General features: G+C 44.7%; 1 protein-coding gene across 3 annotated transcripts in view; it reads left to right on the forward strand.

The window, feature by feature from the left end:
* Positions 1 to 13361, forward strand: part of LRP4 (LDL receptor related protein 4) — a 100594-nt gene that overhangs the window by 54635 nt on the left and 32598 nt on the right. For all 3 annotated transcript variants that reach the window (XM_082223250.1, XM_082223251.1, XM_082223252.1), the window contains exons 3-10: positions 4271 to 4387; positions 4955 to 5068; positions 6142 to 6258; positions 10565 to 10693; positions 11014 to 11133; positions 11732 to 11857; positions 12390 to 12515; positions 13055 to 13189. In XM_082223250.1, the coding sequence (XP_082079376.1) occupies positions 4271 to 4387; positions 4955 to 5068; positions 6142 to 6258; positions 10565 to 10693; positions 11014 to 11133; positions 11732 to 11857; positions 12390 to 12515; positions 13055 to 13189 (984 nt within the window). The remainder of the gene's footprint in view (positions 1 to 4270; positions 4388 to 4954; positions 5069 to 6141; positions 6259 to 10564; positions 10694 to 11013; positions 11134 to 11731; positions 11858 to 12389; positions 12516 to 13054; positions 13190 to 13361) is intronic.

Genomic DNA, 13361 nt, shown 5'->3' on the forward strand with positions numbered 1-13361 from the left:
AGTAGCAGCAGTTCAATAGGATAATGGTATCCGCTATGAACCAGCGCTAATGGCCTAACCCTGTGGGAGCCAGAAGAATTCTCCCCCAGAGAGCCAGCATGCAAATTCCCTTCCAGGCGGCTACTGCTCAGACCTTTGGTGATTAGTCATGCTGGGGCTCAAGGCTGCATATGTTGGGAGGGGTGGGATTGTGTGTGTTTGTGCTACATCTGAGGCCTGGGAGAGTTTGGTCTGCGCAGAGAAAGTGCTATCTCCTCTCCCATCACATCAATGTGCTCTGCCTTTCTAGGTCTTAAAACACCTCCCCCCTTTTTTATGGAGAGGAAGACAGTATTTCCAGGAGTTAAGGAAATGAAGAGATAGTTCAGAATAAATAGGCTTTCTAATTATGCCTTACTCTTCATTGGCCAGGATGGAAAAGTAGCTTAAGTTACATTAGATATAGAAAGAGCAGAATTGGTATGGAAGTGCCCTAATCACAAAACTTTATTTTTCATACTGCATTTAACCAGTAAGGGGTTACAGAGTGTTGTAATTGAGCCAATAATTAAATGTGCATGATCTTAGATTGTCAACTGGCAGGTTTACATTCTTGTTTTAACCTGAAATATATGAAACAACAAATATTTCTTCTGCTGTTCATGCAAGGCAAAATAAGGGGGTACTCAACCTCACATTAAGAGATCTGAAGGGAAAAAACCAAAGCTTGATGGTTTAATCCAAGTGTGCCCTTGCAAACTGTTCTAGGAGTTGTGTGATATGTGAAACATTGCTGTTTGGATCTGTGAAGCATTCAATTGTTTCATCATGAGCATAGTTTGCTGGTCCAACCCATGAAAGCAGTCATTTGAATGGTACCTAATTGCTGTTGAGGAAGGACTGGTCTGTGGATTTAGAAAGCACATAAAATGGGCCTTCTGGAATTATACCAATTCAGAATGCAAATGGGGGGTCCATGTTTGAATGTTCCATCATGTTAAAAAACAAACTAATAACACCGACCATACCTCCCCATATGACCTGTGAGGTGGTTATGAGAAAACAAGGCCTGCCACATGGAGCTGTTTGACATCAGACAAAGCCGTGATGCCAAATTTGTAAGGAAGTATTGGGAATGTACCACTGCATTTCTCCTTCTTCTTTTGTAGCTCTGGCTTGTAAAAACCTTATTTTCAGCTTCTGTTTCAGAGCTCAGAGGTGAGTTTGGGGCCAGCCAACATAATCCCATTCCACCTATTCACCTGGAGCATTTTAGAAAAGAGGACTTTTAAAGCCACCCATTGGAGGAGCACGCAACTACAGTGGTGCCTCGCAAGACGAAATTAATTCGTTCCGCAAGTTTTTTCGTCTAGCGAATTTTTCGTCTTGCGAAGCATGAAATCCCATAGGAATGCATTGGAATTCAATTAATGCATTCCTATGGTCAAAAAAAGTCCAAACAAAGCCAAATTTGGTACAACAAGAGTTTATTAAGTGCTCTTTAAAGTCACACATACTGTAAAGAGCATTTCAAAAATTGAAGGAACAATAAATTAAGTTTCTAAACATGGCAGAAAAACATTTAAAAATCAGCGAAGTGTACAGTACATTTTCTAAGACTCTGGGGGACAACTCGAAGAATGTTCCTCTTCCACTCTTTGCTTCTTGCTGAAGAACCCCCTCCTTAACTGTTCCCCCAGCCGCCTACCACACAGAAATTCAAATCCATAATTTTTTTAAAAAAACAGCAGAGTGGCCCAATGGTCACAGAAAATCATAAAAATGCAGAAAAAAACCACACAAGCTTCCAGATTCTTGCAAATCCCTCCTCAACTGTTCCCCCAGCCACCCACCACACAGAAATTCAAATCCAGATTTAAAAAAAAAAAACAGCAGAGTGGCCCAATGGTCACAGAAAATCATAAAAATGCAGAAAAAAAACCACACAAGCTTCCAGATTCTTGCAAACCCCTCCCCAACACCAAGTCCTTGAATTCCAAACACCCCAACCCAAAATCCAAACCCCCCCCCAAAAAGTTTTAAAAGTTTAAAAGAAGTTTTGGGAAAGCTTCAAAAATCACCAAAGTCTTCAAAAACCTCAAAAAAGGCTACCACACCGCGTTCTATGAGTTGCTGCTCGAAGTCAAGTCGCAACTGTATTAACGGTGTTAAGAAGAAGGAAACAAACTTGCAAGACGTTTTTGTTTTTCGTCTTCCGAAGCAAGTCCAAAGGGAAATTCGTCTTGCGAAGCAGCTCAAAAAACGGAAAACCCTTTCGTCTAGCGAGTTTTCCGTCTTGCGAGGCATACGTCTTGCGGGGCACCACTGTAATTTTGAAGTTCATCTTCCAATAACAGTCTGGTTATATGTTGTGGTAACTTTTGCATCCCTTTCTCTCTTGGCTAGGAACAGTTTTTCCTTCCTTTCATTTATTTGAGCTACGAGTCTTCAAGGCTGACAAGGCTGGGAACATGGACTTTGCTTTCCCATGTTAAACTTGCAGCCGTTGCCTTAGATAAAGTCAGGTAAATGGGGAAATGGAAAAGAATAATCTGTACTGTGTGGGTTAACTGTTGTTTGCACTGGACAGTGGCAGGCAATTCCAGTTGATGCGGAGCTTGAAGCAAGCAACACTGATCATCCAGTTCCTAGACTGCGAGGGGACTTCTCTTTCCTCCTGCTCCTTGTGTGTGTTACTGCTGCATTCATTCCCCTGCTATTCTCTTGTGTTGGTAGAAGGGAAGAAGCCCAGGTGATGACAGCTGGGAGATAGTATCAGCAGACCAGGCAGGGATGAAAGGGTTTCACAATCTTCATCTTCTCTTTGCTCTGTTCTATTCTTCCTTTCTTTTTTAAAAAATAGTTGGAAGTAACATTGTTCCTTTGGAGAACACACCTGTCAGGAGCAAAGTCCCGGTGCTACTCCCTTCCAGTCATAGTTGGCAGCCCTTGAAAGCGCAGCCCTCCCAAAGGCTGAGAGTTTCTTTCAACCCTGAGGGGGGAGGCAGGGCTGTGATTGATTTATGCTGTCCTTTTGAATTCCGGCCTTTTACGGATGGCAGCTTCACCTTTCTAAGGGATTATTCTTCTTGCTTGCTTGGGGATATGAGGCTGCCAGTACTGAATAACCGCTGAGAATTGTGGACGCATTCTCACTGCGCGCGTCTTGGGATGTAGTTGGGGCCTCTCCAAATGAACAACTAATAGAGCAACAAGTGTGCCCTTGTGGCTCATTTGTCGTCTGGCATCCGCATGCATTCTCTTGCTTAGTTAAAAGGAGGAGGGGAGAGAAATAGGTTTCCCCTTTTTGCCAGGAAAGTAGGAAGCTTCCTTATACTGAGCCCAGACCATTAGCCTGTCTACACTGAGTGACAGTGGCTCTCCAGGATTTCAGGCTGGGTCCTCTTCCCAGCCCCACCCAGAGATGCCCTACTCAGGGATCCATCGTGGGACATTCTGCATGCAAAGCAGATGTTCTACCAACTAAGCTACAGCTCTTGGCATAGCGATTCCTGTTCTACATTGCTTTTATGTCATGCAGCTTTCACTTTTGGTGATAGTGTGCTTTTGGAAATCTCAGGCTGAGCTACCCCTCGAGGTATGGTTCAGCAGCATTTGGGATGCGGCCATCTCAGAGCGACTAACCAGGCTAAGAAGGGCAGCAGAAAGTGTGCAGCAAAAAGAGATACCCTTGTTGAAACCTTGTACTCGTTCTACATGCCTGTTTTATAGTTTTGTTTTTCATCTTTTCATTTTCACCAGTTGTTATATCTGTTCTCTCTGTTTTATATACATTATAAAAAATGAACTAAAAAATATCGACCAAAAAAAGAATCCTGGTCTTCCTTCTTTTCATATGCAAGGGATGAACATAACAATTCTCTCCCACCAACTACTCAAATTTGTCTGTGGAGAGCGATATTAACCACTAATGCCTTAAGAATATGCTTGAAATGACATTACATAATCAATGTAATGTTTTATTTTTGGTGGAGATTGTATTACATAACTAGACTTACACCCAGTTTTCCTTGTAACCGTTTTTATTATTTTGAAAAAGAAAAAAAATAATGAAAGGAAAAAAAGCTTGGATAAAGAGAGCCCTGCCCAGACAGAAGTATCCTGGGTTCATTACTGTTACTAACTTTGTTTTAGTAAGTTGGTCATGTGTAATTTTTCTTTTATTGTTCCTAGTTCTCTTTGCACAAAAGAAAAAAAACAAACCCATGTATTGGTGAAACCTTTTGGGTCCGCTTAATCAGTTCCCTCTCTTCTCCTCCTTCCATTCTAGTGCTGCCCACTTGCTCCCCCTTGGACTTTCACTGCGACAACGGCAAGTGTATCCGTCGCTCATGGGTCTGCGATGGAGACAATGACTGCGAAGATGACTCTGATGAGCAAGACTGCCGTAAGTTCACTCATCACCCGGCCTCAGAAACAGGGCAGAGCCACTACTGCTGTTCCACCCTACCTGGTAGGAAGCTAGCATAGTGGCTCCAGAGTCGTGACGGACCTGCCTGGGAAGCTGGCGTTGTGGCTCCACCCCCACCTGGCAATCTGCTTCTGCAGGTCTCCTGTTCAGAATCGTTTTCCGAGAGCACAAAGAGCATAGCTGGCGTATCTCAAGCATAGCTGGCTCTTTGCAGGAGTAAGACAGGTCACTGAAAACCACTGTTGTTGTTATTAGCAGCAATTGTAATTAGTGTGGTGTAGTTTGCAGTCCCAGCCAGCCAGGCTGGGCATTGAGTGGCCTCCTCTGGTAGGTGGGATGTGCTGCCTCAAGCCCTTGGGGATGGTGTCCTCATGCTGCTGTTTGCTTGATGCTGAGCTCCTGTAATAAGGAAGTGCCCCATAAATTGAAAGAGGACACAGTTCTCAAGGATGCTGGGCAGCACACAAAACACTTTCCCGGCTAAGCGAACCTGTGTGTGTTTCTGACTTTGCTCGCCGTTTGTGCTTCCTGTGTCCTTTACAGCTCCACGGGAGTGCAAGGAGGATGAGTTTTCATGCCAGAACGGATACTGCATACGCAGCCTGTGGCACTGTGACGGTGACAATGACTGCGGAGACAACAGCGACGAACAATGTGGTTAGTAGCCAAATCCCACAGAGATTGCTAGAGAAGGGCTTGCGTGGACTTTTGTTGAAGGCAGTGGGCTAAGATTTCTGCATTTCGGAACCTTTGCAGGAAGACTGCTGGCGGTGGGAATTTAGTGTAGCAGATAGGGCTGGTTGGTCACTGCTTCCAAGTCAGTGGGTGAGATCGAAACAAAAAATGCTCATAAAGTATTGGCACAGAGGGAGAAGGCTGGGAATTACTCTCCAACCAGACCGTTATTGTATATGATACGATGTTAAAGTTATATTTATATAACCTGCAAATCCCGCCTTTCCACCAAGGAGCTCAAGGTGGCATATGTGGTTCTCCCCCCCCCCCCCCACAATTTTATTCTCACAACCTCATGAGGTACATCTGGCTGAGAGACAGTGGCCTGCCCAAGGTCACCCAGTGTGAGCTTTAGGGTGAACCCTAGTCTCCCAGTTCCTAGTCCAACGCTTCCAACCATTACACCACACTGGCTACCTCAGAGGAAATTAAGATTACACATTTGATTATGCTGGGCTGAGCAACGGGAACTGTGCTGCGTTCCTTTGTTGCTGGAGGCTGCTCCTGGAAGGCTGGGCCTCTCCCAGACAAAACCCCATTGTCGTGTTATCAACAGCCTTGTGTGAACCTTCTTGTATTTCTTCAGAATTCCTGAAGAGCCATTCAAAAATTAACCCATTGCCTAGTACAGTGGTACCTCGGGTTACAGGTGCTTCAGGTTACAGACTCCGCTAACCCAGATATAGTACCTCGGGTTAAGAACTTTGCTTCAGGATGAGAACAGGCGGCGGCAGCAGGAGGCCCCATTAGCTAAAGTGGTACCTCAGGTTAAGAATGGGCCTGCAGAACGAATTAAGTTCTTAACCCGAGGTAGCACTGTATTAAAAAGGAAAGAGCACATAAGCAGTGAGCACATTTGTGGGCTAGCAGATGATGAGGTGGGCACCTTCTCATGTTGACAGGTGGGTCGCCTGATCAGAGTCTGGTTCCTAGGAGGGTGGGATGGGATGGGGGAATGGCCTTTCCATTGAACTACTCCTTGTCCTGCCTTGCAGATATGAGGAAGTGTTCGGACAAAGAGTTCCGCTGCAGCGATGGCAGCTGCATTGCTGAACACTGGTTCTGTGATGGGGATACAGACTGCAAGGATGGATCAGATGAAGAGAACTGCCGTAAGTATTCTCTCTCCCCCAAGCCGTACTTTCCACTCTGATGTCACATGATATCTTCTGTAATGAATGCTAGGCATACGTCAGTTTTCTCTTGAAATAAGGACCTATTGTGACTCCGAAGCCTTGCAGTGGTGTAATAGAGCATATAGATTAGCAGTGCAAATCTGTGCAGGCATTTTGCCAAATTCATACTCCTGAGCCCAAAGCTCTGCTTAAAATTACATCACCCCTCCTCCCTTTGATAACAGCATGCATCTCTTAAGCTTTGAAATGATAATGGGCTGCAGCTAGAACAGCTGTAACCTTCTGCAGCACCTTTCTTCTCTTTCTGTCTTAAAAGAGCAACGCGTTCTCCCACACTGATGTTTTTAGAGAGACTCGTAATAAATGCAAATGGTGAAAAGTCACATTGCAGTTGAAAATCCATATTCATTATTCAAGAAATACCTGTGAGCAAGGACGAACTTTAAAGGGTCGGATATGTTGCTCAAAGAGAAAGCAATAAGATTTTTAGTTGCAATGTCACCATTTCCGTTCATATTCTTCCTTGAGTGTTACTCTGGAAACACTTAGGTGAAGGGGAGAGTTGTGTTGGACTTGCCCTTTTCTTCAAAGGAAGGGCATGTTAACCACCCCCCACCCCCATTATGCAGGTTGGTTATCATTAATAACATTTCTTCCAAGGAGCTCAAGTTGGCTTACGTGGTTCTCCCCCTCCCCATTTTATCCCCACAACAGTTGGAGTCTCCTTCTTTGGAGGTCTTTAAGCAGAGGCTTGACAACCATATGTCAGGAGTGCTCTGATGGTGTTTCCTGCTTGGCAGGGGGTTGGACTCGATGGCCCTTGTGGTCTCTTCCAACTCTTCTATGATTCTATAACAATCCTGTGACGTAGGTAGGTTAGGTTATGAGACAGAGACGGGCCCTGGGTCACTCAGTGAACTTCATGGCTGACACTGGATTTGAAACCTGGGCTCCCAGTTCCCAACACTGCCCTACTGCCCCTGTAGAAGCAGGGGGGGGGGATAAACCACTCTGCAAAATTTTCAACATCTGCAGCCAAACTAAGCTACCAACCACATTCTCTTACTGATAGGTGTGTGTAAAAGTTCTCGTGTGTTTCTAAATCTGTGAGACTAAGATGGCTGCAACCCCCTGAGCAGCCTGTATCTTTTGATACGAGCTATTGTTTCTCTGTTGATAGGAAAAATTCGGCTAACCTTTTGCTACCACTTAAGAAAGTAGTGCTGCTTTTTTTCTTTTAAGTTAGTCTATTTGTTTTCTTGGTCCCATAAAAGCCACCATGTTGTTCATTTTGTATATCTCTGGTGTCTCTTGGCAACTTGAGGGTTGTTCCCCCAATCTGTTTCCTGAGCACTGGGGCTTTGAACCACACCTTGAGCAAAGATTTTTGTGAGCATGGGAAAGCGGCTCAACTTTTTGGGGTGGGCGGGTGGCGGAAGAGGATCTGCTTGAATTTGTGCCAAAGATTCTGAGGAAGCACTCTCGATGAATTCCTTCCCAGGACTTTACCCCTGGCTGCAGCCTATGGAATCATCCCTGCCGTAGTCTCCCTTTGCTTGGTCCTTAAATTTTATCACCAGTGAGTTAAAAGATTTTTGGAGTTAGCCGCTGGGAGTATTGGGGGAGCTGCCTGTAGCCTATTGTGGGGTTGCCTGTCATTTAGCGCTTTTTATCAGGTTTCTGTTTCCCCCCTTACCTCTGTGTCTGAGCAGTCTCTCTCTCTTCCTCCTCCTCCACTTCTGTCTCAAGGGCATTTTGCAGAATTTGTTCTAGATAGGAGGAAACTTCAAAAGGTCTGGGGGTGGGGGTGGGGAAGACGACCGGGGCTGCCAGCTCCTGAAGGGCAAGGGTGGGGAACGGTGTTGTGTGGGGTTGTCTTTTATCTCCCCAGATAATAAGAGCTGGCCAGCAGCCAAAGCTGCAAAGACTTCTGAGCCAGGAAAAAGGCTCTGAGAGAGAAAGCCAACCTCTCTCTTTCTCTCTTGTTCATTGGCTGGGCCTTCCCTCGCTGGTTATTAATAAACATCCATGCCTCAGGGATGGGAGAGGAACGAAACTCAAACGTTGCCATGTTTAGCGGCAGGGTAAAAGAGGGATTAGGAAAGATATCTTCTTAGGCCTGGGTACTTCTTAAAAATCTGCCTTAATAGCTTTTTTAAAAAACACACCCAAGGTGAGTAGTGTTTCCTCCTTTTAGAAAGGTGTAGCCTTGCTACATCATTTGTGCTTCTCTGCCCCCAAGTTCCCCATCCCTCTTGGTTAGTATTTGCAATGGAAAAAGATACATGGCCAGAACGGTTGACCCCAAGCATCGTCTGGACCAGAGGTGATGAGCATGTGTTGAGGTTTTAGGCTCTACCCTTTTCCCTACAACCAGGGCCACGTGCAAAACATTGGCTTAGTGGGGAGGGAGGACGCAAGCACTTCAAATTGTGGAAGCAGCATGTGTGTGACTCCAGAATTTGTTTGTAGTACCAGAAGAAAGTTGAATTTTTAAATGCAAAAATAAAAAATTACTCTTTGATTTTCATTCATACCAGGGTTTCATTCTTTCAGCAGTCTAATTTAGAGAGGGAGGAGTTTCCTACCCACTCACGCTGCTATTGGTAAATTGGTCAGGAGTCAGATTTACTGATCTTCTGTGTGGATCACCGGAAGATGTACCACTGCCCACCCTTGGTCTGGATTCCAGTGTGCTAGTCTCTTGGTGGCCGTTCATTTGCCTTACTTAATCTAATGCTGTTAGTTGTGTGTGTGAGTGTGTGTGTGTGTGTGAACATTTGTGCATCCCCTGCTGTGGCAGTTCTGCTCAGGCTTCCTCCCAGAGTATCTTTTTCTTTTTGTGTTCCATGGTTCTGGTTTCTTCCCTCTTTGAATCTTACAGTCCTGACAGCGGTGCCTGGGCACATTGTCCCAGCACACACAGAATGTTCTTGTCCTGCCTAATTCTCCTTGGAGGGCTCCTTTCTGTGCCATAAAGAATTGCCGTGGAGAAGGGCTTCATTGTAAAACCTTTGTCATAGATTATGCTGGGTGCTGCACAGGGTCAGAGTTCTTGGGAAGAATTCTTACAATAAAAAAAAGGGGGGGAGAGAGATGTTTGTTCTGGCATCATTTTGAGAGAAGCCGAATTCTTCAAAAGCCTGGCACTGCTCAGGATGTCTTCTGCTCAGCAGTGTTAGCAAGATTTAAACCCTCAAATGTGCCCTCTGCTTTTCAGCCTTAGCAACTTGGCTCACATCAGACCTTGGCACAGTCAGCTCTTAGGTGTATATGGGTGTGGTTCCAGGGACAGGGAAAATTATAGCTCTGTGATGGCCTGGAGCTATCTCAAAAGGTTAGCTTGCTTTTTAGGGGCCTTTAGAAAACAGCGGGCTCTGAGCACTTGATGAACACTTGGCATGCTTGCGGATCGCCAGAAATCAGTTCACATTATGGTTCCCACATGGATTTGCCCATGTGCTGAAATCTGCTGTTCTTAATATGTGTGATGTCACACACACACTTCTGCGTCCGCCTGCCCAAATAAATCTGTTTTTGGTAGCATTCATCAGGGTGTGGCACCACTGAACAGCAGCTACAGGGTTACTTTTCAGGGACATGATATTCCTGCTGCACCTGAATGTCAGGAGGGGACTGCCTCTTCCACGACACCCAAATTTTCAGCATGCTCATTGTATGCACTATGTTGGCTTTAATGTGTGGGGCCGCTAGTGGCAGTTACCATGCGGAAGGTGGCCTAGGTAAATTAGGCAAATGCCCTTATGTGGGACCTGATAAGATACAACATCTCTGCTACTGGGCATGACCACTGCAAATATCAGAAATATGCCCTGTTTTTCATTTTTCTGGTATGTAGTATTGGGATAACAGTAGGGAAGTGCTGCAGAGGTTTCATTTTTGGTGGACACTTGCAAAGCAATGAACATTTCATCCAGAAATAAAGACTCCTTTGCCGCAGTGCAGGTAACACTCTGACGCTTTTCAGTGCAGTGGCAGGCTTGTATATGTGTGATGCCTTCCTCTTTTGTCTTTCTGTATTTGAGAAGGGCCACAGTTTAGTGCTAGGTCGTCTGCTTTGCATACAGACGGTCCCTGTTTCAATCCCTGACATCTTCAGGTAGTGCTGGGAAAGATTCCTGCCTGAAGTTCTGGCCTAGGTGTACCAAGGTGTGGCTTGGTTTAAGGCCATTTTCTGCTTTCCTGTGTACCTTGTTGCTTACAGTGCCAAAAGCCCGGGGTGGCTAGCCTTACATAAGTATTCTTCATCCTTTTTTTTTAGCGTCAGATATTCCAGCAACAACATGTAGCCTGGAGGAGTTCCAGTGTGCATATGGGCGCTGTATCCTGGACATCTACCACTGTGATGGAGACGATGACTGTGGGGACTGGTCTGATGAATCCGACTGCTGTAAGTTACCTGGGGCAATGGTGTGCTGGGTGGGTTGCTGCATTGCATTTTTTTTTTTTAATCAATTTCATTTCTGAGAAGACAAAACTGTGCTGCATCGAGAATCCATAGCTTCTACGCTCAGAAGAAATAGTACAAATCCAAGAATACATTTGCTTCCAGCGATTCTGTTTGCAACAAGGGATTTCCCCAGAATTAACACTGGGATGGAAAGGCAGAAAAGGAAATGTCCTAGGGAACATGAAGCGGAGGTACCTGAGATTTACTCTGATTTGGGCTCAATAAAAAATGGATTGTAATGCACTGTCTTCTCTTTGCAGCCTCTCACCAGCCATGCCGCTCAGGCGAGTTCATGTGCAACAATGGTTTGTGCATTAATGCTGGATGGAGATGTGACGGTGACTTTGACTGTGACGATCAATCGGATGAGAAGAATTGCAGTGAGTGCCTTGGGGCTTGCAGAGGAGGTTTAGTGTAGGGGCAGCAAGGGTGTGTGTGTGGCCCTGGTGATATCAGGCAGGGGGCAACTTTCAGTTTTAGATAAGACACGCTGGCTTTGTGGTTTGGATTATATATTTGTATTTCTGTTGCTAGGAATTTGTTTAATCTTAGTATATATTCATTAATATGTTTGGCCTATTAATGCTTGCATGGCTATTTAAATTTAGGGATGTTTTGCAATTAGTGAATAATATTTAAACGTTGCTGTGTTATGTAAACTTTTCTGATACATGCTTATTTGCCTTATTCAATATTTGTATTATTATTATTATTATTATTATTATTATTATTATTATTATTATTCTGCCCTATACCCGGAGGTCTAAGGGCCGTTCACATAAAAAGATCACAGTATATAAAATAAAAATGAGACTTTACTTAAAGTTAGGGATGCTTTCCAATTAGTGAATTCTACTGAAATTTTATGTAAACCATTTCTGATGGTGTGAGGCACTTTCGGGTAAAGTGACATACAAAAAACCATGATGATGAAGAACAGGTGGAATTCACTGAGTTCTCTCATTTTTATTTCCTCAGCTACGTCTATGTGCACAGCTGACCAGTTCCGCTGTAAATCCGGCCGCTGTGTCCGCCTGTCTTGGCGCTGCGATGGGGAGGATGATTGCACTGATTACAGCGATGAAGAAAACTGCGAGGATACAGGTGAAAACTGTGAAAGCAAACCGTTGTGTTGCAGAGTTTTGTGTGTCCCCCACCCCAATCAGCCTTCCTGTATTAGAATCAGTTCTTAAATATAATTTACAGAATTGGGAAGGGAGTTCCAGAATTTGGTTCCAACTACTGGATGAAGCAAACCAGTATGTCCCAATCCTTCATTTTAATACTTGTTTTTATTAAAGGGTTTTCATAGTTAACAATGAAATCCCATTGAAAATAATGGATCTAAGTTAGTCATGTCCATTAACTTCAATGGATTTACTCTTTGTGGGACTAGCATTGAATACCACCCAATGTATATAATATTACTTCAAGTTACAGTGAAGGTTGAGGCTAATGAGCTAGATACAATAGGTCAATGTCCTGACTTGGTGTTAGGCAGCTTCCTGTATTTTACTGAGGCTGTGGAATCTTCTAGAATGTGACTGCAAATGGAGATAAACTAGTATCCTTACTGTACATGAAAATTATATTACCTTCTCTTAACTGCTTCTAACTTTCCTTATTGCCCCTTTAGGAAGTCCCCAGTGTGCCCCAGATCAATTTCTGTGCAGAAATGGACGCTGCATTGGTCAAAGAAAGCTGTGCAATGGTGTAAATGACTGTGGAGATGGCAGCGATGAGAGCCCTGACCAAAACTGCCGTAAGTCAGGGCTGCTGTACGTCCGGAGTTTCCCAGACATTTCACATCTCATTAGACCATACCTAAAATAAACTGTGGTTTAGTGTGGCCAAGAAACATGCTTCCACGCACTGCAGGAAACACGGGTGCTTTGTTCCTCCTCTGCTCCTGCTGCAGTGCCCTGAGACAGGTCACGGTCTGGCTTCTGGTGTAATCTGAACCTGTGCCCATGGTTTGTTTCCTGTAAACAGACCATAAGCAGTAAGCCAAGAGCAAACCTTGGCTTCCACTCATGGTTTGTTTGGAGAGAAACAAACCATAAGCCCTGGGTTCAGACAACACGCCAGAGTGTGGATTGTTTCCAGCAGGAGTGGAGAAGTAAAATGCCAGCAGCATGCATCAATATACTGACGATTTACATTAAGCCATATGTGTTTTTTTTAAAAAAGCTGTGGTTTAATGTGATGTGTTAACCTGGCCTCTTTGTAGGGCTTCTGCAGCGTTTTAGAAAAAATAAGCAGCTGCCTGGTGAGTTTTCAACTTAATGTCTTCTTCTGCAGGTCTTCGAACTGGAGAAGAAAACTGCAACCTCAACAATGGGGGCTGCGCCCAGAAGTGCCAGATGACTCGAGGGACGGTGCAGTGTACCTGCCACACAGGTTACAGGCTCCTGGAGGATGGGAGGTCATGTCAAGGTCAGCAGCCTCATGCCTTGGGCCATCTGTTGGTAAAACCATGCATGTCTACAATATGAGTGGATGTGGAATTTAGATTCCTGCTCTGGCCTCTACCCCAGTGTTGCCAGGACTGGGGTTTAAACAAGTGTAGGGCCAACGACGTAATTGCTCTGGGACTCATGTGCTGTTT

The sequence above is a fragment of the Podarcis vaucheri genome, assembly GCF_965113315.1.
Source record: "Podarcis vaucheri genome assembly, chromosome: 1".
NCBI classification, from domain to species: domain Eukaryota; kingdom Metazoa; phylum Chordata; class Lepidosauria; order Squamata; family Lacertidae; genus Podarcis; species Podarcis vaucheri.